Source organism: Mesoplodon bidens (genome assembly GCF_964165515.1).
Source record: "Mesoplodon bidens genome assembly, chromosome: 6".
Lineage (NCBI taxonomy): Eukaryota > Metazoa > Chordata > Mammalia > Artiodactyla > Ziphiidae > Mesoplodon > Mesoplodon bidens.
Genome location: NC_138162.1, coordinates 37,835,210 through 37,860,047, shown reverse-complemented (window position 1 = coordinate 37,860,047; position 24,838 = coordinate 37,835,210). Strand labels below are relative to the sequence as shown.

General features: G+C 40.6%; 1 protein-coding gene across 2 annotated transcripts in view; it reads left to right on the top strand.

Annotated features, from left to right (window-relative positions):
* The window catches only part of FKBP15 (FKBP prolyl isomerase family member 15), a 57,487-nt gene that overhangs the window by 2,418 nt on the left and 30,231 nt on the right, over positions 1-24,838 (top strand). For both annotated transcript variants that reach the window (XM_081238273.1, XM_081238272.1), the window contains exons 2-10: positions 7,130-7,245; positions 12,244-12,328; positions 12,778-12,847; positions 16,509-16,583; positions 17,064-17,162; positions 18,936-19,085; positions 19,974-20,042; positions 21,552-21,698; positions 24,404-24,546. In XM_081238273.1, coding sequence (XP_081094399.1) covers positions 7,130-7,245; positions 12,244-12,328; positions 12,778-12,847; positions 16,509-16,583; positions 17,064-17,162; positions 18,936-19,085; positions 19,974-20,042; positions 21,552-21,698; positions 24,404-24,546 — 954 coding nt within the window. The remainder of the gene's footprint in view (positions 1-7,129; positions 7,246-12,243; positions 12,329-12,777; positions 12,848-16,508; positions 16,584-17,063; positions 17,163-18,935; positions 19,086-19,973; positions 20,043-21,551; positions 21,699-24,403; positions 24,547-24,838) is intronic.

The following is a 24,838-nucleotide window of genomic DNA, read 5'->3' as shown; positions in this document are numbered from 1 at the left end:
AAAAACTAAATCAAGTTTAAGATTGAGAATACAGAAAGTTTCACCAACATTCCCTGATTCAGCTATTCCTTTGTCAGTTTTCCCTAAGGAAGTAAAACATATGACAGTACTGCGGCTGCTTTTCAGTTCCTCTTGTACAACTGTAATTTACTGTAAATGTTACTTGATTATTATTTTTTAAGTATCTTGACTTAAATGTGTGACTTACTTGATTCCACTTAAGATAGTCAAGCCTGGGCTTCCCTAGTGGCGCAGTGGTTGAGAATCCGCCTGCCAGTGCTGGGGACATGGGTTCGAGCCCTGGTCGGGGAGGATCCCACGTGCTGCAGAGCAACTAGGCCCGTGTGCCACGGCTACTTAGCCTGCGCTCTAAAGCCCGCGAGCCACAACTACTGAGCCCATGAGCCACAACTGCTGAGCCCACGTGCCACTACAGAGTCCACATGCCACAACTGCTGAGCCCGTGCGCCTAGAGCCTGTGCTCTGCAACGGGAGAAACCACTGCAATGAGAGGCCCACACACCGCAGCGAAGGGTGGCCCCTGCTCACCGCAACTGGAGAAAGCCCGCACGCAGCAATGAAGACCCAACACAGCCAAAAATAAATAAATAAAATTAAAAAAAAAAAAGATAGTCAAGCCTAATAGAAGTGAGAGTATTAGTGTCTAGGATGGCTGTCTAGATGATTGATAATCTGTGTTCCAAATTTCCAGGCCTCTTGGTCCATGGTTAACCTAGCAATAGTAAAGTGGTAATCAGGAGGTTTGTGGTTTTTTTTTTTGGTCTTAGCCCTTTCTTTCCGTTGAGACTTTGAAATGAAGAAATATGTGAATGTCTACTAAATGTATGGTACTTGGCTTCAGCTAATATAGATAGGAATAAGGAACAGTTCCTGCCCCTAAGAAACTTCCAGTTTAGTAGTAGAATAAAACAATCCAGTAATGATAATCAAAAAGCATTCTTAAGGGGCCAGTAATGTATATACTTACGTTGTAGATTATATAAAAGTTATATCTAGGCAGGGACTTCCCTGGTGGTCCAGTGGTTAAGACTCCGTGCTTCCAATGCAGGGGGCGTGGGTTCGATCCCTGGTTGGGGAACTAAGATCCCACATGCCGCGGCACTGCAAAAAAAAAAAAAGAAGTTATATGTAGGCAAATCTGATTAGCATAATGATGATAAATCACCAGTGTAGAGGTGGAAAAAAGAAATCTGGAACTGATCATCAGAAAGCATTTTTAAGTTCTGTAAAAGATACAGAAAAGCCTAGATTCTGATGTTGATTCTGCCCCCAGTTAGGAGTGTGACTTTATGGACAACTCACTTACCATCCTTGACTCTCCATTCCCCAGTCTGTTAAATAATGGGGTTGCTCTAGGTGATCTTTGAGACTTTTCCCAATCCTGTAGTTTGTATCTATGCTAATATCAGCTTATAGTTGCAGGTCAGTTTGTGCACTGATCAAGCATGGTTTCTTCCTTCTAGGGGTATCTGAGTTGAATTGACATTTTAAGGTAATAGGATGTGTACACATGTGTATAAAACATATTGTGTACTTACTGTGTGCAAGGTACTGTACTAAGTACTATATATACAGTATGTATTAATTTCTTTCTACTACTCTCTGAGGCAGTTTTTACTAATATTATACTCATTTTGCAAATGGGAAATTAAGGCTGAGAGAGGAAAGTTGCTCAAGGTCAAACGGCTAAAAAGTAAAAGAACCTAGATTTGAAATCAGGCAAGCAGATTTCCACCAGACTGCCTGTATGCCTTATTATTATTATAGAAGTAAATGTTTGATACCACAGTTTGGAAAAGAAGTACTTGAACAACCAAAAGAGTCCCCGTTTATTAAAATACGTTGATACATCATAAATGCATGTATTACTGTTTCGTTGTTTTGTTTTTCATTTTTGGCTGCGTGGGTCTTCGTTGCTGCGCGCGGGCTTTCTCTAGCTATGGTGAGCAGGAGCTACTCTTTGTTGTGGTGCGTGGGCTTCTCGTTGTGGTGGCTTCTCTTATTGCGGAGCATGGGCTCTAGGCTTGCAGGCTTCAGTAGTTGTGGCATGCAGGCTCTGTAGTTGTGGCTTGCGGGCTCTAGAGTGCAGGCTCAGTAGTTGTGGCACATGGGCTTAGTTGCTCTGTGGCATGTGGGATCTTCCCGGACCAGGGCTCGAACCCGTGTCCACTGCATTGGCAGGCGGATTCTTAACCACTGCACCACCAGGGAAGTCCTGTATTACTGTTTTTAATGAGAAAAGAAAAGGAGTATAAAATTAAGGTTAGATAAGACTTTGATAACTAAATGCACAGGCTAACATTTATTTTTTAAATTTTTAAAATTAAACAAATCTTTTTTATTTTTTGGCTGTGTTGAGTCATTGTTGCTGCACACAGGCTTTCTCTAGTTGCGGCAAGTGGGGACTACTCTTCGTTGCAGTGCATGGGCTTCTCATTGTGGTGCCTTCTCTTGTTGAGGAACACAGGCTTTAGGTGTGTGTGCTTCAGTAGTTGCAGGCTCAGTAGTTGTGGCACTCAGGCCCTAGAGTGTGAGGTCTTCAGTAGTTGCGGCTCATGGGCTCAGTCGTTGCAGGGTGCAGGCTCTACGGCATGCAGCCTTCAGTAGTTGTGGCTCGCGGCCTTTAGAGCGCAGGCTCAGTAGTTGTGGCACACGGGCTCAGTTGCTTCGCGGCATGTGGGATCTTCCTGGACCAGGGATCGAACCCGTGTCCCCTGCATTGGCACGCAGACTCCCAACCACTGTACCACCAGGAAAGTCCAACATTTATTTTTTAAATGTGATTAATGCTGGAATGACTTTTCCTATGAATTATAAACATAGAGACTAAAGTCCAGAGTTAGCAAGCTCATTCTTGCTAACATAGTTAGGGAGATGTGTACATTTGAAAACACTTCAGAAGTGGAAAGTGTAATAATTTACAAAAAACCTATGCCCCTAAGTCTGTGTAGAGTTCATTTTAAAAAATTAATAGGGCTTCCCTGGTGGCACAGTGGTTGAGAGTCCGCCTGCCGATGCAGGGGACACGGGTTCGTGCCCCAGTCCGGGAAGATCCCACGTGCCGTAGAGCAGCTGGGCCCGTGAGCCATGGCCGCTGAGCCTGTGCGTCTGGAGCCTGTGCGCCGCAATGGGAGAGGCCACAGCAGTGAGAGGCCCGTGTACCGCAAAAAAAAATAAAAATAAAAATAATAATAGAAAATAGAATTAATCTGAACGATAATTAGGTTGACCTGGCTTTTGGATTGATTTTGCAGTCATCAATTGGCTGGCCTTTAGGGCACCTGTGGAAACTTAGTTTACCTACAACACTTTTGTCTTTCCATTGAAAAAAAAAAACAAAACGCACCTGCAAAATTAAAACAGCAAATCCAATACCCATAGTTTACGGAAGCTACCAAGGACATTCTTTCTTATCAATGATTTGTGCATAATCTGTTAATCTTAACTAGGTTCTAAGCTTTGCAAATTTTTCACAAGGTTAAAGGCATTGCTCAACTTCCTAGAATCTTATTCGTTTAGGGAATCTGCTCAGATTGCCCTGGGTAAAAGGAGAACTGTTGGTCTTTTCTAAATTTCATTAGCATTTGTTGATGTCGTAATGTAGGCCAGCACTGCTCTCTACAATTGCAATATCATTTAAACTTCTTGGTCCTTTAAATTAGGCATTGTTGGCCCCATTTACAGGAAACAACACTACCTTGAGAAAACAAGGTAATAGTTTCAAATCATATTAAATTTATTTTGCAAAATGCTAGTATGTATTATACATTAAAATTATCAGGGGAAAAAAGACCAAAAAAAGTTGTTGGGATGTTTCAGTATTTAACAGTAACTAATTACCATGTTAGATGATAAAGACTGAATAAGTTTTATTAATCTCTATGGAGTGTAACTCCATATAACAGCTGCTTGTTATATATCTCATGTTATAGTTTGCAATTATATAGTATATACCTAATTCCCTTGTTAGAGTATATAAGCTACTTGAAAATAGAACCGAGTTTTGCTCACCAACGTATACCCAGCACTTAACACAGTGTCTGATGCATATTTCTTGAATGAATGAAGTATAGAGTTCTGTGGGAGCCCCAAGGAAGATCACCTAACCTAGACTTTGAGATTAAGGGTCAGCTTCCAGGGGAAGAATGTTTCAGGCAGAGAGAACAGCATATCCAAAGGCTGGAGATTAGAAAGATCTTGCCTTATGTGAGAAATTAAAAGTTCCACAGTGTGGGCTTCCCTGGTGGCGCAGTGGTTGAGAGTCCGCCCGCTGATGCAGGGGACACGGGTTTGTGCCCCGGTCCAGGAAGATCCCACATGCTGCGGAGCGGCTGGGCCTGTGAGCCATGGCTGCTGAGCCTGCGCGTCCGAAGCCTGTGCTACGCAACGGGAGAGGCCACAACAGCGAGAGGCCCGCGTACCGCAAAAAAAAAAAAAAAAAAAGTTCCACAGTGTGACTGTAGCACGCAGTTGGAGATGAGAAATGGTCAGATAGGAATCTGGGGAGGTAAGGAGAGGTGTGGTCTTGAAGGGGCTTGTAAAACTGTCTTATGGAGTTTGGACTTTTATCTTGGTAATATTGAGGTGTCATTGAGAGTTTTAAGGAGGAAAGAGACTTGGTCAAATTTGGTTTTGAGAAAAGTCACTGTGGGTGTAGTGGGAAGGATGGATAAGAAGCAGACCAGGGTAGGGAGATGAGACGGGAGGTGGCTGCAGGAATTCAAGCTCTGTAGGTGTGATGGTGGTCTGAAGTAGGGAAGTGTCAGTGAGGCTGGGGAGAAGTGAACGAGTTCGAGAAATAGCAAGTAAGATCAGATGGACTTGAGGATTGATCATGAACACCAGGGGAAAGAAAAGTCAAGGTCGATGCCCAGATTTCAGTTTTGGTTGTGGATGTTTGCAGAAAAGGGTTAACATAGTAGACCTAAGACCGTTATCCTTAGAAAGTCTTGCTTACGGGGTTGGCTGGCAGCTGGAAACTCGATTGGTAAACAGTTCCCCACACTAAAGCTTTCCACAAATGATAAGAGCAGCTCGCTGTGCCTAAACTGTTTGTACAGACGATATGGTTTATTACTGAACCTTGTCTTCCTTCTGGGAGTCTAGAATTTTGGTACATGGTAGAAGGTTTCTGTGTGACTAGTCCACAATAAAAAACCTTGGGCACTGAGTGTCTAATGAGCTTTCCTGGCAGACCACTCTCACACACGTTGTCACAACTTATTGCTGGAGGAATGTAACATGTCCTGTGTTACTCCACTGGAAGAGGACTCTTGGAATTTTGTTCCTGGTTTCCTCTGGACTTTGCTCCAGTGTGCCTTTTCCCTTTGCTGATTTTGGTGTGTATCACTTCCTTGTAATAGACCTTAGCCCTGAGTATATATATATTATATGTATATATATATATATATTATATATTATGCTATAACTGTATGGTAAGTCCATTGAGTCCTTCTAGCAAATCACTGAGCCTGGGGGCAGTCTTGAGGATCCTGACACAAAATGTCATTCATCAAGAGAGGGAGCACAAGGGCTTCCCTGGTGGCGCAGTGGTTGAGAGTCCGCCTGCCGATGCAGGGGACACGGGTTCGTGCCCCGGTCCGGGAAGATCCCACATGCCGCGGAGCGGCTAGGCCCGTGAGCCATGGCCGCTGAGCCTGTGCGTCCGGAGCGTGTGCTCCGCAAGGGGAGAGGCCACAACAGTGAGAGGCCCACGTAACAAAAAAAAAAAAAAAAAGAGAGGGAGCACAAGAGTAAGAACAGGTTTTGCTGGGCAGTGGGCATTGGAAGATATGAGTCCTGGTTTGGACATGTTGCATTTGTGTTCCCTGTGGGATATCTGTGTTGTCTGCACTCAGGAACAAATTCTGGGCTACGAATACAGATTTAAGCACCATCAGAATTTGGATAGCACTGATATCAAGGTAAATAAATTAGATTGCCAAGGGAGAGAGAGTATGAAATCTTGGGGACATGGATATTTAAAGGTTGGGCAATAGTAGAAGAGTCCAAGGAGTTAAATGAGGAGCCAGAGAGATGGAAAGACAGTAAGAGAGGGATCCCATTAGCATTTATTGATGTCTTATTTGGGCCGGTCCCTCCTCACACCCCTGCAGGTATCCCCACAGAAGTCAAAAGAAGAGTTTGTTTAAAGAAGAACAAGTTAGTTGACAGTGTAAAAAGGCAGCACGAAAGCCAAATAAGATAAGGACTGATAAACTGTTTATTAACAAAGAGGTTGTTGGTGATTTTAGTAACAGCAGTTTCAGTGGAATAGTTGGAGCATAAGATTCATCACAAGGGATGATAAAAGAATGGTTCTGCTGGGAAAGATAAAAGATGAAATCATATATGGGACTATGTGTGATGCAGTAAGTTTGTAATACGTTTTTTTTTTTTTTTTTTTTTTTTTTTTTTTTTTTTTTTTTTTTTTTTTTTTTTTTTGCTGTACGCGGGCCTCTCACTGCTGTGGCCTCTCCCGTTGCGGAGCACAGGCTCCGGACACACAGGCTCTGCGGCCATGGGTCGCGGGCCCAGCCGCTCCGCGGCATGTGGGATCCTCCGGGATAGGGGCACGAACCCGTGTCCCCTGCATCGGCAGGCGGACTCTAAACCACTGCGCCACCAGGGAAGCCCATACGTTTTTTTTTTTAAGGTGGTGATTTTCTTTCTTTCTTTTTTATTTTTTGAAAGCGTGGAGTCCTAACCACTGGACCACCAGGGAATTCCCTGTAATACAGTTTTACTTCAATGTAATACACTAGTGAAAAATAGGAAACTATGACTTGCTAAAGGCAAGAATGTACAGTTTGAGGAGACCATAGAGAGCACCTGGACTAATCACCTTACTTTACAGATGCAGAAACTGAGGTCCAGAAAGAAGAGATGCCTTGACCAAAGTCCTGTGGACAGGCAAGGTCATTTGATGCTGTTCATATCAGAGATACAATCTTGATTTCGAAGAGACTTAGTTGCCACTTCTGATACTGAGTGGTGGGATATATAGTCAAGGAGGTATTTGTTCGAGGTAGGAGCATGAGCAGCTTTTATAATGATTCCAGGTTTGAGTTATGTCAAATGAAATGTCATTTTCATTTTCTACTAACAGTACCAGATTGGCCTCTCTTTTCGGACTGGATCAGACAGCTGCTGGCCATGGAAATGAATTCTTCCACTACACAGCCCCAAAGCAGCCTAAGAAAGGCCAGGGAACAGCACCAACAGGTAAGTTACGAGATTAGGATTGGCCCCTGACAGGTCAGTTGGAATGATAAACAACCTTCTAAAAGTGACATGCCAGGTCATCCCTCCTTGATCAGTCTGGCCAAGCTCACCACCAGTGAGGTGCATGCTGCTCTGAGCTCTGAGATCCCGAATTCCGGCAGCTGGGTAGTATGCTGTTTTTTGGAAACTGATGGAGGAAGATCACAGGCAGGCTCTTCTGCCCCGTGTGGACACCACTCTCCAAAACTTTGCCCGGGGTGCTCTGCGTAGGTGCCGTCCAGTATTTTGGCAAGAAGGAAGAGCTGCTTTTCCCATCTTTCACCTGGGTGGGTTAGATGTATGCTGACAGTGAATTTTTCCCAACTAGAGAATGATGCTCAATGCTGTATCCCCTGAACATTTCATCAGGATGAACACAAGACATATTGAATGAAAATTTGTTGAACGAAAGGAGAAAAGGGGGGACTAATATTTCTAGAAAACCTGCTATGTGTTTGGTCTCAGGTGCTTCACCTAGATTGTCTTATTTAATTCTCACAACAATTCTGTGAAATAGGTGAGACTACCACCATTTTAGAGGCTCAGAGAGGTTTAGGTACATGGTTAAGGTCATACAGCAGTAAGTGACAGAGTTGAAATTTGAACCCTGATCTGACTCACTCCAAAGCTTGTCTACCATCCTCTACACTTTGCTGTCTTTGTGTAAGAATCTGAAGAGGAGTGAGGGACTGATAGAAATAGCCCAGAGCAGAACAGGGGGTAAGGGACATTAAATTAAATATTTGTTGAATGAAGAAGAAAGTATTGAATGTCTTTTATGTGCTAGGCACAATGCCAACACTGAGGATGTTGTTACGATATTTAGAGTTGAACAGTTGCAACAGATACTGCTATGGCCCATAGCCTAAAATATTTACTGTTTGGCCCTTTACATACAATGTTTGCTGACCCCTGCTCTAAGTCTTACCTGTCACTTTTGGCAGCTTTGCTGTAGATTGCTGGCCCTGTTCTCCAAGCCATAACCTGGCCAGATTTCTAGTAGGCTATGCTTTTACATTTCCTGTGGCACATCTCTTCTCAGCAGTGTACTTCTAACTCAGTTTAAAGTGGTTGAGTTAATGAATGTGGATAAAAACAAACAATCTCAGTCCCCACCCAATGAAGTAACTTGCTTTTTAAAATTAGAAAACAACAACTATGAGTTAATTATACTTTTAAAGAGGAATTATAGAGGCATTTCAACTTAAAAATTACCTATACTACTGTCTTATTTAGGCGTTTACAAATAAAATAAAAACTTGCGGGCCTCCCTGGTGGCGCAGTGGTTGAGAGTCCGCCTGCCGATGCAGGGGATACGGGTTCGTGCCCCGGTCTGGGAGGATCCCATATGCCGCGGAGCGGCTGGGCCCGTGAGCCATGGCCGCTGGGCCTGCGCATCCGGAGCCTGTGCTCCGCAACGGGAGAGGCCACAACAGTGAGAGGCCCACATACCGCAAAAAGAAAAAAAAGAAAAAAAAAAAAAAAAAAGAACTTGCAATACAGGAGGCGCTCTCTGTTCAAGGAGTATTTATAGAACAAGTCTTTTTGGGAAAGGAGGTGGCTGCAGCATAGTTCTTGAATCTCTTAAAATCTCTAGAAAAACAGAGCAACTGGACAAACCTTGGATAATATTTACAATAAAGCCAATTGAAAAGATATCCTTATGAACCCCCCCAATACAAGCAGGTATGGACACAAGGCTTGCATGGTGTCAACATTTGCATGGGAGAAAACAAGGAAGCAATGGGAGAATATTTGAATCTGAGAATGGGCGAACCCAAAGTAGCCAACAGGTGTTCATGGGAAATGTGGCAGGCCAAGCTGGAACTGCAAAGCATTTTGCCCATTTTAGTTACGGGTAAGTACAAGGGGGTGATGATGGTGACTAGAACAGGAGCAGTCTTGCTCCTATGAAGTGTTGAAACTCATCCACTATGCTGACCTTCCAGGAGAGGTCCCCACCTGAGTAGGACCTGCTGAGAGTGGAATTAAAATGAAGGAGGATAGGGATATTAAAAGTGAAGAAGAAAAGATCCAGATAAAGGTAGCTCTAGAATAGAATCAGGAAGTCTCAGGAGGAAGCCCCCTCTTCCCGCTTTTTTGAACTCTGTATGGCAACAGAACAGTGAGTTCAATGAAGTTAGGAAAGCCACCCTGAGCCATGCCTCTGTCTAAAAGTTCAGAAAAGCAAATTTCACATAAAAATGAACAATAGAAAAGTATCAGAGTCAAACTCCATGCAAAGTTATTATAAGAGCAAGGAACAGAATAGCATCCCTACAGTGAGAGCTCTACTCTGTGAGAATGTTTCTTACTGAATAGATCAAAACTACAACCACCTATTACCATTAAGAAAATAACATAAGACATGAAATGAGAACATAAGTGAGAATTTTAAAATCTCAGAAGTAAGTGACAGGACTTAGGCAAGAATTAGAGATGTCAGAAAAATTATTTCAGAAATGAAGACTAAACTAGAAGGAACACAAGAATGAATAAACACAACAGATTATGCCTTAAGAGAAATAGAAGGTTAACAGGAGGACATTTTTAAAATAAGAATTAAAAAATTTAAGAGATAAAAAGTTTTGAAAGGGAAGTGACCAATATTGAAGATAGCAAAGAACTTCCAACATGTGGAATATACATATGTATATTCCCTGAAGAATTTAAAAAAAAAAAGTAAGAGGGGGAAAACAGGCACCTAAAACTATAATTCAAGAAAATTTTCCTTGGGAATAAAAAAAGATTTGAAAATACATATTAAAAGCAGTCCTCACGAGCAGGGAATTCAAGAATCTGTACAGTATTGATTTCCGAGAGGAAGAAATGCTTAACCAATGAGAAGATCACATGATTGTGGCATCTGACTCACTTACCCCTCTAGCAAATCCATGAACAAGGGCGTTAAGTAGGGAGATGAGAGTGTACTGGGAAAAGTTGAACTGACCTGAAGGAGGATGCTAGGCTGACCTTGGGGAGACAGTAATTTTTCTGTGTTTCAGACTTGGCCTGATAACTGAGGCCTTAGTTCCTCCTTTTTTTGGTATTCACTGCTTCTCAGGAGAGGAGTTTTATTGTAGCATTACATACAACTGGAAAGTACTGATTGAATTTAAAACTATGTTGTAGGTTTTTACAAAAGAATAAGGAAAACAAGAACAACCCAGACTAGGAAAATAAGCCAACAACATAAAATGGGCAATTCATCAAAATAAAACAAAGTAAATGGCCAATACAAGTCTAGAGAAAATGTTAAATTTCTCCTTCCCTGTAATCAATAAGTGCAAATGAAAACAACAGTGAGGTGGCATTCCCCTTTCCCTGATGCCACCGGTATCCCATTGGTAAAGATTTAGAAAGAATATCTCCTCTTGCTGGCAGGGATGCAAAGCTGGCCTACTCATACTGCTGGTGGGAGTGTAAACTGGTAATGGCATTTCTCAAGGGCATTTGGGCAGGTTGTAACAAAACCTTAAAAATGTTCACACTCTTGCATGCGATAATTCCATTTTGGGGAATTAATTCTAAGAAAGTAATTAGAGGTACATACAAAAATGTGTGTTTTAAGGATGCTCATCACAGTGTTATTTATCATAGAGAAAAATTGGAAACAGCCCAAAGAAATGTCAAACAATAGGAAATTGGATGAATTCTAGTAGAGTCAACATGGTATTTAACCATCAAAAAGTGTTTTTAGGACTCTTTTGTGTTTTGGAGACTGTTTTGAAAAGTATAAGGAAATGCTTACACTAAGTGAAAAAAGGAGATTGTCAAATCATTAATTTTCTTTAAAAAAAGATAATAAAGCTGGAAAGTTTATGTGTATAGAAAAAAGACTATGACTAAATACATCATATTATTAATGTTCATTTTTGGGTGGTGAGATTATAGGTCATTTTTTTATGTGTTTCTGTATTTGCTAAGTTTTCTACAGTTGTACTCTATAACCAGAAAAAGTTATTTCAGTACTGTTAACAAAATTCAACTGAGTAAATTTTAAAGATCTTATTGGCTGTATTCAGCAATTCACGAATTGAGCAGCATCCAATCTAGTAGATAGGGGCTCTGACAAAATGAAAGTCTTTTATAGGCAGAAGGGAGCAGGAACCAGGCAGAAGGGGGAGTCTAGCGTAACACTAGGCAAAAAAGTGGGTTGCTTATTACAAGGTTACTTTCCTTTAGGGGATAGCAGAGGTCTATCAAACAGATTACCTAACTAGTGTTGATCAGATCATTCTGGTTTAAGATTCCATTTCTGGGGGAGCCAAAACTGTAATTACATTGAATCTCTGTTTGGTGGGGTGGGTCTTAGGCTAAGTGACTCCATTTTGGGCCTGTTGTCTTGTTTTTAATAACAACAAAAAGAATCAAACAAGGATACTTTTGAAAATAAGTTCTTGGTTGCTATGGCCATGCCTGTGTTCTCAACAGATTCATGTGGTGAGTGTGAATATGTGATTTACTCTAAATACACTATTTTTAAATGTTAGTGTTACTTTATGCCACTGAGAAAGTAAAGTAATGGATGTAATCTGAATATCATAAATTTTCTACCCCAGAAGTAAGGGAAGGGGAAACAACTTCATTTTTATTTATTATAGCTGTCAAAATATTAGAAGGAGAAAAGGAAGATGGAATGTGACCTTGTTTTCTAGACAGTGCTTCTCGTCCAGCCCAAAGACTTGTTTGGAGTGGAGCCAGAATCCTGCGTTCTAGTCCTAGGCTTGCTACTGTCATCGTGTAAGGCACCTGGGGGGCTTAGAGCCTCAGTTTCCTCATCCCCAGACACGGCCGTAGGGCCATTTTGTGGATCAAATGAGGACAGTGGTCATGAAAGCATCGTAACACAACCACAAGGTTAAAGAAGAACTTTGAAGCTGCTTTAAGGGTTAAAAATCAGTTTCAAGCAAGAAATGAATGACAGCTTTGTTTTCTGCTTCATCTCTTCGTCTTCAGGAAATCAGGCGACACCAAAAACAGCACCCACCACAACAGGCACTTCCACGGTATTGGTTGCAACAGCAGTCCATGCATATCGCTAGTAAGTAGCTGAGAAGGAACTCTTTATAAAGTTGGTGGGGGTGTGGGTTAAGCTCCTGCTTTTTGCAGTAAGCCTTTCTGTTCATTGCAAAGTCGCTACTCAGTCCTGCCGTAGACAAAGTATCAGTCATGCTTTTTAATGTTTCATTTGGAGAATTTTGCACACAAAACTTTGAAGAGCCATTATCTTGTGTACTCTCTCCAGGAACTGCTTATACCCTCAACAACTGCCTTTTTAAGTGCTCAAAGAAAGCCACTCCACTGAGATATCATGAAGAGTAGATGTTTAAAGAGTAAAGAAGTTGTATATGAGTTTTAACTTATAAACTGCTCACCTCTGTCCCTTTCTAGAGGCTGAATGACTAGATTCCCCACTTTATATGGCAGAAAAGAAAGCTGGTTCTACTTAGTTGAAGGAAGTATTAATACCTGTTTTCCTTGCTTCTGTAGCACAAATGGTCAGTATGTAAAGCAGGGCAAATTTGGTGCTGCAGTCCTGGGAAATCACACAGCCAGAGAGGTAAGGTTGTCTCCTTGTCTCATGTATATTCACATGTCCCAAATCATATCAGTGAGCTGGTTTTTATCGGGACTTCTCTGATGTCTTACATATCAGAGGATTAGATTGATTGTACTGAACGTGAATTTTTAATGTTAGGTATATAATAACATTTATAGTCACATTTTGCTTACTGTTGTGCATTAAAACAAATTCAACTGCTCAAAGTCAGTAAGTTTGACCTTTGTGAAATGGATCTAGCTTAAGAATTTGGAGAGTTTCAGAGTAAACCATTTACCAAGGACATCCTTTTTTTGGTAGTGAACAACATTGAGTGTACCACTTAGAGCATGACCACCATTTATCCTTTGAAAGTTTGATGAGTTGGGTAGTCGATCACACAGCAAAATATTGGTTTGAGTCAAAAAGATGTGGATAGAAGTGCGGAGACTGATTTCCTTGTGTGGGTTGTATCTAGCTTCAAATTCTGCTCCAGAAGGTTTTGAACATTGTTGAAATATGCATAAGAAATAATAGAGGGCTTCCCTGGTGGCTCAGTGGTTAAGAATCCGCCTGCCAATGCAGGGGACATGCGTTCGAGTCCTGGTCCGGGAAGATCCCACATGCCATGGAGCAACTAAGCCCATGCACCACAATTACTGAGCCCGTGCTCTAGAGCCCGCAAGCCACAACTACTGAAGCCTGCGTGCCTAGAGCCCGTGCTCCGCAACAAGAGAAGCCACTGCAATGAGAAGCCCTTGCACCGCAACGAAGAGTAGCCCCCGCTCGCCGCAACTAGAGAAAGCCCGTGCATAGCAATGAAGACCCAATGCAGCCAAAAAGTAAATAAACAAACAAACAAATAAATAAAATAAATCTATTTAAAAAAAAAGAAATAATAGAATTTCAGAGGTCCAGGTAACATGGAGTCCATGCACCTCAGAGACTCTGAGACACTGAGAGAGAAGATGACCTGTTCAGGGTAACTAACATAATGGACAACACTCATTTGTATTAAAAACAAACAAAAAGCGTAATTTTGGAAATTTGGAAACACCTATAAAAATAGTGGGTCTAGAATAACAAACACCCGTATACCCATTACCAGACTCTAGCAGTTATTAATCTTGTTTCATCTGAACTGCAGCCTGTTTTCCTTCTTCCCCTGCTCAGATTATTTTGAATAAATCTCCAGCATACACTTTTAGCTATAAATATTTTAGTATGTATCTCTACAAGGTAAGGATTTTTAAAAACGCAACCATTACGCCATTATCGCACCTAAACAAAACCTACAAAAATTCTTTGATCTCATTCACTACCAGTTAGCATTCAATTTCCCTGATTATCTCTCTCTCTCTCTTTTTTTTTTTTTTTTTTTGCGGTACGCGGGCCTCTCACTGCTGTGGCCTCTCCCGTTGCGGAGCACAGGCTCCGGACGCGCAGGCTCAGCGGCCATGGCTCACGGGCCCAGCCGCTCCGTGGCACGTGGGATCTTCCCAGACCGGGGCACGAACCCGTGTCCCCTGCATCGGCAGGCGGACTCTCAACCACCGCGCCACCAGGGAAGCCCCTCTCTCTCTCTTTTTTTTAAAACAGTTTGTTTTAATCTAATAAGGTCCATGCATTGTAGTTGGTTACTGTGTTCCTGAAATCTCTTTCATTCTCCCATTGGGAGGTAAATAATGTCTGATTGTCTCTCATTTTGTTATGTTAGCAGCCATTGTTGATTATTATCTACATCTATTAATTCATTAGGGGTTGCCATTTGGATTTCAAAAATCTGGTATTGGGACTTCATCACCCTTCACCTCCAGATAGGATGTAGCATGTTGTGGCAGGCAGCATTCCCACTGTGACCATTATAAAAAGACAGATAAATTGCAAAAATTATATTTTAAAATTCGTTAGCTATGGAAATTATGAGGACTAGATGAACTAAAATTTTTAGAGGAAAGAGCCAATGAGCGGAGTGTTTCCTCTTCCCTTGGGGTCTTTGCTGATGCTTAGGAGTAGACTAAACATCAGGTATGTCCCAAACAGAGAGAGACTACTGGGGGAAGGAGACATTGGTAAAAACTAGAGGAGCTCCAAACACAAGATCAGTTTTTCCCCATGGGACATTTAATGAGTTTGGGGGTGGTGTGGAAGTCCAAGGGCTGTGCCAGAAAGGCAGAGGGAAACTTCTGCAATCTTGTGGGGCATAGGAGATAAAATCCTACTGTAGGGTGGGAAAGCAACAACTTTCCTCTCAATACATTTGCTAGATTTTGAACTTCATGGGGAGGAGGCTAAAGAATCTCAGCTCAGAATCTCTGATGGGCAGAAAAGTCAAGACTGAGGAGTCAGAGACCTTCCAGACTCTTAATCAACAGCCTACGAAGATAGTGCTCGAGAGTAGGGACAACCAGAAATGGACCAACTCTTAATAAATCTGTGATGCTTTCCTGACCAGCTCAGTCTATAAGATTAGCTCCTCACTCTATCTGCTTCACATAGGGTAAAGAAAGTCCTTTCTGGTGCAAGATTGTATATGAGCCCCCGTAGTGAGTCCCTCCCTGCCTTCTGGGGTTGAATTTTAATTTCTGTGTGTGTGTGTGTGTGTGTGTGTGTATGTGTATTTGTGTGTGTAGTAAATATATAGGAGACATAAAATTTGCCATTTTAACCATTTTTAAGTGTACAGTTCAGTTGCATAAATTACATTCACAGTATTGAGCAACCATCACCACTATTTCCACTTTTTTGTCACCCCAAACAGAAAATCTGTAATCACGAAGCAATAACTCCCCATCCCCCTTCCCTTATTCCCTGGTAACCTCTAATCTACTTTCTATCTCTATGAATTTGCCTACCCCAGGTATTTCATATAAGTGGAATCATACAATGTTTGTCTGGCTTATTTCACTTAGCAGAATGTTTTCTCAAGATCCATCCATGTTGTAGCATGTATCAGAACTTCATTATTTTTTATGCCTGAATAATATTCTATTGTATGTATATAACACATTTTATTTATCCATTCATCATTTGATGGACACTTGGTTGTTTCCACCTTTTGACTATTGTGAATAACAGGCAGTGAACATTGATGTATAAGTGTATGTTTGAGTCCCTGTTTTCAGTTCTTTGGCATGTATACTAGGAGTGAAATTGCTGTGTCATATGGTAATTCCTTGTTTAGCCTTTTGAGGAACCACCAGACTGTTTCTACAGCATCCATACTGTTTTACATTCCCACAAGCAATATATGAGGGTTCCAGTTTCTCTACTACCCTGCCAACACTTTATTATTTTTCCTTTTTTTTATAGCCATTCTAATAAGTGTGAAGTGGTACCTTATAGTGGTTTTAATTTGCATTACCCTAATGCCTAATGATGTTGAACATCTTTTCATGTACCTGTTGGCCATTTGTATATCTCGTAGTCACCCCTCATACAAATAAAAACACCAACAAAATAAAGACATAGCTAACTATATTTAAAAAGTAGGGTCAAAATGAGAAGAGATTAAAGTGGATGGTGAGAAGATGTAATTTAAACTCTAAGCTTTAAGGGATGAACTGAGTTTTGAGTTTTATGCCTGTATGAAGCATGACTCCTGACATCTTACTGCTGATTTTGTATTGCCTTTTAATTTCTGTTCTCTCTTTTTTTCCTGCCCATCTTTGCTTGAGTACAGTATAGGATTCTTCTTTATATCAGTCAGCAACAGCCAGTTACTGTTGCCAGGATTCATCTGAACTTTGAGCTAATGGTAAGACTTCCTGTATTGGAATCATCAGTCCTTTGGGATTGGTTTGTAGGAGAGATTGATGTGTGCGTACCTGGTGGGAACTAGGTCCACTACTTCCGCTCTGGAGAGCAGAGTGGATACCTTTTTTTTTTTTTTTTCCTTTTTTTGACTGTGCTTTGTGGCTTGCGGGGATCTTAGTTCCCCAACCAGGGATTAAATCCGGGGCCCCAGCAGTGAGAGCACCAAGTCCTAACCACTGAACTGCCAGGGAATTCCCCAGAGTGGATATCTTAACAGAGCCTCTTGGATAGGTCTCTTGGCTGCCTTCTGGGAATGTGGACTAAGGGGTGATTGGTGGAGGGTGGGAGGGAAGAAGAAAGTTCCCTGATAGCTCTCTTTGGGTCCACCTGAGTCAAGGCCCTTCTACATGAGCTTAGGCAGCCAGATTTATCTGCTACGCTGCCTGCAGTTGAGTTAACCCAACATTTCTCCTTTCCCCAGGTTCGGCCCAATAACTATAGCACCTTTTATGATGATCAGAGACAAAACTGGTCCATCATGTTTGAGTCTGAAAAGGCTGCTGTGGAGTTCAATAAACAGGTAATATCTATATATTTTTTAGTGACAAACATTAAAAAACCCACTAAATTCATCAGTTGAGCTTACTGTATTTTAGGGAAATAATAAGAATACTTACTGAAATTGCTTGAAAATGAGACTTTAAGGAGAAAAAAATGGCTAAATGTAAACTTACATCTTTAAAACCCTTTCCACTTCATAAATTATCTTAAGGAATAAACACAACTATCTTTTCAAAATAGTGTTTTAAGAGAATTTTTTTTTTTTTTTTTTTTGGCAGTACGCGGGCCTCTCACTGTTGTGGCCCCTCCTGTTGCGGAGCACAGGCTCCGGACACGCAGGCTCAGCGGCCATGGCTCACAGGCCCAGCCGCTCCGCAGCATGTGGGATCTTCCCGGATCGGGGCACGAACCTGCATCCCCTGCATCGGCAGGCGGACTCTCAACCGCTGTGCCACCAGGGAAGCCCTAAGAGAATTTTTTAAAGTTATTTCATGGTCATTATAGAAAATTTAGAAAAGCATTTTTTTTAAAAAGAATCATTCATAATCTTACTACCCAAAGTAATCACTGTTAATATGTCATGTTTCTTTTTTTTCTATTCATGAGTTACATAAGTAGTTATAGTCCTTTAAGAGCTCTTGCTTATTTTATTTAATGATGTAAAATGCATCTTTCCCCACCTCATGAAAAATTATTTAGAAACATTTTTGAAAGCTGCATAACATGAATGTTCCTTAATTTATTTAATCATTCCCTTTCTTTTAGGCAGTTAGATTATTTTCAGTCTCTGAGATAAATGATACTGTAGTGAGCATCTTTGTATACAAATCTGTCTTTTTTTTTCCCCTCTCATTATTTCTTAGGCTAGAAGAAGTGAAAGATTGAATCAAAGGGTTCATATATTTTTAGGTTCTGTATACACTTTGGCACACTGCTTTTCAGAGAGATTGTACTATTTTACATCCCTATCAGTTCTCTCACTATGCCTTTGCCAACATTTAGAATTACTATCTTTTTTCCTTCTTAGTCTTATTTGCTTGATAAAAAATGACTTCTCATTGTTTTAGTTAGCATTTATGTGATTGCGATAATGAAATTTTTTAAACAAAATGAGTAGCAAGTTTCTAAGGTGTACTATGTTTAAACATTGACTGTAGAAAAATTATTCCTAAAGATGTATCTGACTTCCTTGCCTAGAATCTGTGCTAAGGTAATATGGGTAAATCTGTAGGTGGTAGAGATATGAATTCTGGGAATACAGCATGGTTTTGTAAAGGGCCTTTATTTTATTGTCTTTAGAAATGCATTTTGAAATTTTTTAGAGGCTCCCCTAGCTTTCACAGGTTCCCAAACACTGAAGCAGTAAATCAGTATAGTAATGATAGCTAATGTTTATCGTGTACTTACTGTTATTTGCCAGGCACTGTGCCAAGTACTCTACTTGTATTAACTCAGTCTTCATAACTGCCCTAGGAAATACGCAAAGCTTTTATCTCCATCTTACAAAAAAAAAACTCTGAAATAAGGTTCACAGGAGTTAAGTTATTTGACTGAGGTCACAAGTTAATAAGTGACAGTGCCCAGATCTGTACCCAGACAGTCTGACTCCAAAACCATACTTCTTAGGCACTTTGATTCCTGGCAAGATTACTGACTTTGGAATGGTTTACTTCTAAACATGTAATATGTTTTGCTAGTGGGTGCCACTGTTCGGAAAAGAACATTAGCAATAACTGAGTGAGTACTTACCGAGCTTAAACTAAGTTTATGCTCCTTTGATTTCATCGCACAGGTATGCATCGCCAAGTGCAACAGCACCTCTTCCCTGGATTCAGTGCTGTCACAGGACCTTATTGTAGTAGAAGGCCCTGCTGTAGAAGTTGGAGATTCTTTGGAAGTGGCCTATACCAGCTGGCTCTTTCAGAATCACGGACTGGGCCAGGTAAGAAAATGTACCCTGCAAGTTCTTTTGTAATTTAAATAGCATGAGAGCTATTCAAATGTAAGGTATTATTACTATGAATTGGTGCTTTTGGCAAATAGAAATCTTTTAGGAGCCCTGCTTTAGTCTCTACAACTGCCTTTGGGGCATAGCCATGAAATGCTAATGTATAAAATCTGCTCAATGCCACTATGTCTCTTCTACTTAGAAAAAGGAAACCAGTTTTGCAAGTATCATTTTTGGTAATTGTTCATAGGTATGTCTCTTCCTATACCAGTTTTAAACTTGAATATATTCTTATGGGATTAGGTCTTAAAACTTTTTAGACTTTCCTCACAGTTGTTTCTCCGTTTTTCTTATACTAGATACTGTGAATACATTGGGCTTGTTTTGTATTTATATTATTAAGCCCTCAAAAGTAGTGTGGTATGATAGAAAGAGCTTTCGACTGTGAGTCCAAAAAATGTGGATTCGGGTCCCAATTTTATCCTAACTTGACTTTGTCGAGTCATTTAAGCTCTTAATTTTTTTTCCTGTGAATGGAGCTTAGTGGTGCTCACCCTGCTTTCTTGGCAGGATGGCTGTTGGCATCAAATGAGATAATTTATTTGAAAATTCTTTATAGATGAAAATATTTTTAAACACTTGGTAGGAGAAGTGTATTTTTTTCTAAACCTGGAAAATCCTTGCCTCAGTGATATTCAGTGTGATAACACCTTTAACCATGATGTGGTCTCTTCTTTTCAGGTCTTTTAAGAAGTATTTTTCCAGTTTATTTGACATTACCTATTTCAGAAGTACTGTGCTGGTGTGTATTAAGTTGAATATCATAATGATTATTATTATTTTTGAAATTGGCTAATCTTGTTTATTTTGATCAACTTTCAGGTTTTTGACTCCACTGCTAACAAAGATAAGCTGCTTCGCCTGAAATTAGGATCAGGAAAAGTCATCAAGGTAAAGGCTTAACTATGTTATTATTATATATGGGTTTATCAGTTGCAGCGGGCTTAATTTAGAGTGAATTTTGTAAAATTTCTAACCTGGGTATATTTTTGGAGAATCTGGGAAGGCTTGGTTAAAAAAATAGAGAAAAATGTGCTATGTTACCTACATTTGGGAAATTTTTACCTGTAAAACAATATATTGAAGAAGGGTACATTTCTTTTCTCTAGTCCCTACATTTTATTTTTCATCCTGTGGTTCTGAGGGAACTATTAAATTCTTCCTATCACCTAATTGAGAAAGAGGTGAAACTGTTTCTTCTAGAAGTGTATCATAATGGGTGATTCTGATCTGTCTGGGATGCTTTAAATCATGGTGAGAAGCAAGTACATCATAGCAAGAGGAACACTGGGATTGGAGTCTGAGGACCTGGGTTCATGTTGTGAATTTCTTTGTTAGCAACTGTGGAAGTATTTTATAAAGTAAAGAGTATTTTAGGGACTTCCCTGGTGGCCCAGTGGTCAAGACTCCACACTCCCAATGCAGGGGCCCTGGGTTCAATCCCTGGTCAAGGAACTAGATCCCGCATGCTGCAGCTAAGAGCCTGCATGCCGCAACTAAAGATCTGGCACGTGGCAACAAAGATCCCGTGTGCTGCAACTAAGACCTGGCGCAGCCAAATAAATAAATATTTTTTTTAAAAAAAGAGTATTTTACACATGTGGGGTACCATTGTGTCAGGACATACTGATACATTGTGAAGTACTCATTTATCCATGTGGCAGAATGGTTTTCTCCATAGCTTTGTTTATGACTCCTTTTCCCAGAATCCTTTGGAAACTTTTTCCTGTAGATCATAGCAGTTGGGGCATGACCCTTAAAGTTAGACTCATCTAGTGTTGAAATCTTGGCTTAACAATTTACTAACTGATCTTGGGCTAGTTACTTAACCTCCTTAAGCCTCAATTTTCTCTTCTGTAAAATGGAGATATTGCTATTAACCTTATGAAGTTATTTTAGGGATTAAACAACGTAATGGAAGTAAAGCACTTAGAAAAATGTGTTTAATAAGTGATAATTTTTGGGCTTCCCTGGTGGCGCAGTGGTTGAGAGTCCGCCTGCTGGTGCAGGGGACACGGGTTCGTGCCCCAATCCAGGAGGATCCCACATGCCGCAGAGCGGCTGGGCCCGTGAGCCATGGCCACTGAGCCTGCGCGTCCGGAGCCTGTACTCCGCAACGGGAGAGGCCACAACAGTGAGAGGCCCGCATACCGAAAAAAAAAAAATGATAGCTTTTATTTCTATTTTAATGCCATTCTTCTGTTCCAATTTCTCTCATCATCTAAGGTAAGTGTATTTCATACAGCCCCGGATATGCTGGCTTTTACAAGTGAATTGAGAAGCAGATGTTCGTATAACCAGTTGGGAGGGGGGAATATAAACCCAATGATCCTGTACTTTGTTTTGTCTAATGAAAAGATTTGTATCTGATGAGCTTTTCCTCTTCTCTGATTCCTAAAGAGCTGGGAGGATGGAATGGTGGGCATGAGAAAAGGAGGGAAGCGGTTGCTCATCATCCCTCCAGCCTGCGCTGCTGGCTCTGAAGGGGTAATAGGATGGACTCCATCAACAGACTCGATCCTGGTGTTCGAGGTGGAGATTAGGCGGGTGAGTGAAATTGTGCTGTGTTGTGTTTGATGAGTCCTCTTTGCTGGTTAAGTAAAATGAATAAATAAATGTGTCAAAAAAGATTCTGAAGATATCTTTTTTTTTTTAAGTAGAAATGGTATAGTTGGAAAGAACAACAGCTTTGGAATCTAAAGGCCAAGGTTTATGTCCTTCTTGGCTCTGTATTCATAGTCACTTCTCTACACTAACCTTCTTTTTATTTAAGCTGTAAAATAGTGATTCCTGCCCAATGTTCACACCTTTTGATTTAGTAATTCTATGGCTACAAGTGTATGCTATCAATATATTTACATAAGAGTGCAAAGATACCTGTATATAGATAGATAAATAGAGATAGATACATAGTTTCCTCCCTCTGCCACATTGTGATAGTAAAAAACTGGAAACAGCTTAAGTGTCTATTATTATGAGACTGGTTAAATTATGGTTCTTCATAGAGTGGACTTCTATGTAGTTCTTAAAGAATATCCAAAATCTATTTTTAAGTGAAAGAAGCAAGTTGCTAGACAGTATGGGGGGACTTCCCTGGTGGTCCAGTGGTAAAGAATCCGCCTTACAATGCAGGGGACGCGGGTTCGATCCCTGGTCAGGGAACTAAGATCCCACATGCTGCGGGGCAACTAAGCCCGTGTGCCACAACTACTAAGCTCCCGTGCCACGAGACAGCCCTCATGCCACAAACTACAGAGCCCACGCACCCTGGAACCCACACCCCACAACTAGAGAAAACCCACACGCCACGACTAGGGAGAAAACTGCGCACCACAACAAAGAGCCTGCGCCTTGCAGCGAAAGATCCCGCATGCCTCAGTGAAGATCCTGCATGCCACGACTAAGACCCGATGTAGCCAAAAATAAATTAAAACAAACAAACAAACAAAACAGTATGGGTAGTATGATCTTGTGTTTGTGTGTCTGTGTGTATACAAATGAATATATGCATATGCCCATATATTCATATAAAATTTCTGGAGGCATTAAAAGAAATGAAATGATTTTCTCTGGAGAATGGAAATGGAGTTCAGATACTTCTACTTTTTTACATTCTACCCTTTGTACCATTTAAAAATTTTATCAAGAATAATTTCTATAATAAAGTTTGTAACAAATTGCGGTTAATTAATGTCCCCCCCCACCAAAAAAAAGGCTCTGTTTGCTTTATACTGTGATTATTAGGTCTGAATGTGATAATGTTTGTGACTATAAACTATAAAGTACAATGCAAATAAATATTATGACCATCCTCATTGTGGTGGTTATTCCTGCTGCAACAAAGGATATGCATTTTTTATTAATGACTCTTTCCTAATTGGACACCCTTATCTCTGGTGGGCATTCCGGCCCTCTTTGACTGACGTGCTTCCAGCTGCCTTTTTCACAGCTTTTATATTCTTTCTCAATTTTCCTTTGAGTTTGAGGAAGTCAAGGGTGGTAATAGATAACAAACCATTTTGAATCCATTAAGACTGACATTTTGTAAACATAAGAAAAAAATACCCTATTTTACCAATAATCAAAGAATTACAAATTGATTATTAAACTGACGAGGCTGGGGGAGTTCCCTGGTGGCCTAGTGGTTAGGATTCTGGCTTTCACTGCCATGGCTCACATTCAGTCCCTGGTCGGGGAACTGAGATCCCGCAAGCCGTAAGACGTGGCCAAAAAAAAAAAAAAAAAGACAGGGCTGATACAGAACGATAATACCCAATGTGACAAGAGTGTTAAGAAAGATTTATATACTACTTACGGAGTATAAAGTAGTTCACCCTTTATGGTGTGAAATTTAGTGGTATATATCAAAAGTTTAAAAAATAAGCATACTTTTTATCTAACAATTTCACTTCTGGGAATTTGTATTTTGGAAATGATTATGTGCGAAGAGAGATAAAGCTATTCTTAAAAGTATTGTTTGGGGCTTCCCTGGTGGCGCAGTGGTTGAGAGTCCGCCTGCCGATGCAGGGGACACGGGTTCGTGCCCCGGTCTGGGAAGATCCCACATGCCGCGGAGCGGTTGGGCCCGTGAGCCATGGCCGTTGAGCCTGCGCGTCTGGAGCCTGTGCTCCGCAACGGGAGGGGCCACAGCAGTGAGAGGCCCGCATACAGAAAAAAAAAAAAAAAAAAAAAAGTATTGTTTGTATAGAAAAAATTAGAAATAAATTGAATATCCAACATATAGGAATTGGTGAAATATATTTTATGATAACATATTTATGACTTGTGTTCCCAAAATCCTTTGGAGACTTTTTCCTGTAGATGATAGCAGTTAAAGGCATGACCCTTAGACATACTCTTCAGTAGTTAAAAAGGATGTTGTTGATTAATACTTTAGTTAACGTGGAAATATGTTAATATATCAGTGAGTGAGCAAAGCAGGGTACAAAACAGTATGGCCCCATTGTTGTAAAACACATGCACTTACACACACACACACACACACACAGATAATATAAGTGCAAAATATTACATCCAAAATTCTAACAACGTTATTGCTTAGTGGTTGAATTGCAGGTGATTGTTACCTTTTTTTTCTCTTTTGGCTTATCTACATTTTCTGATTTGCCTACAGTGAATAGGTAATGACTTGTATAATGAAGAATAAGTAAAATGAAAGGAGAATGGAGGGGGAAGCATGCCTTTTTTTGTGGTTTATTAGCCTGTTCCATCTGTGGTTGATCTTTCCCTAGGTCAAATTTGCTAGAGATTCTGGCTCTGATGGGCACAGTGTTAGTTCCCGGGATTCTGCAGCCCCTTCACCCATACCTGGGGCTGACAACCTCTCTGCTGATCCTGTTGTGTCACCGTCCACATCTGTTCCTTTCAAATCAGGGTAAGATACTGGAGTTGTATAAAGCTCTTTTATTGTCCATGTAAATGATTCTTAGAGGGGTTCAGAAATAGGGACATAGTTGAAAACTAAAATAATTTTAAATAATTGGGAAAAAATGGGATGAGGGAAATGGGGAAAGTAATTGCATCAGATTTTCTGACAAAGGATTAATATTCATACTCTATAAAAGCACTAACTTAGATATAAAAGAATACCTGCCAAACTCTGGAAGAAAATTGGGCAGAAGGCATAAACACAAAATATATATCCAAGGAAAGAAATGTAAATGATA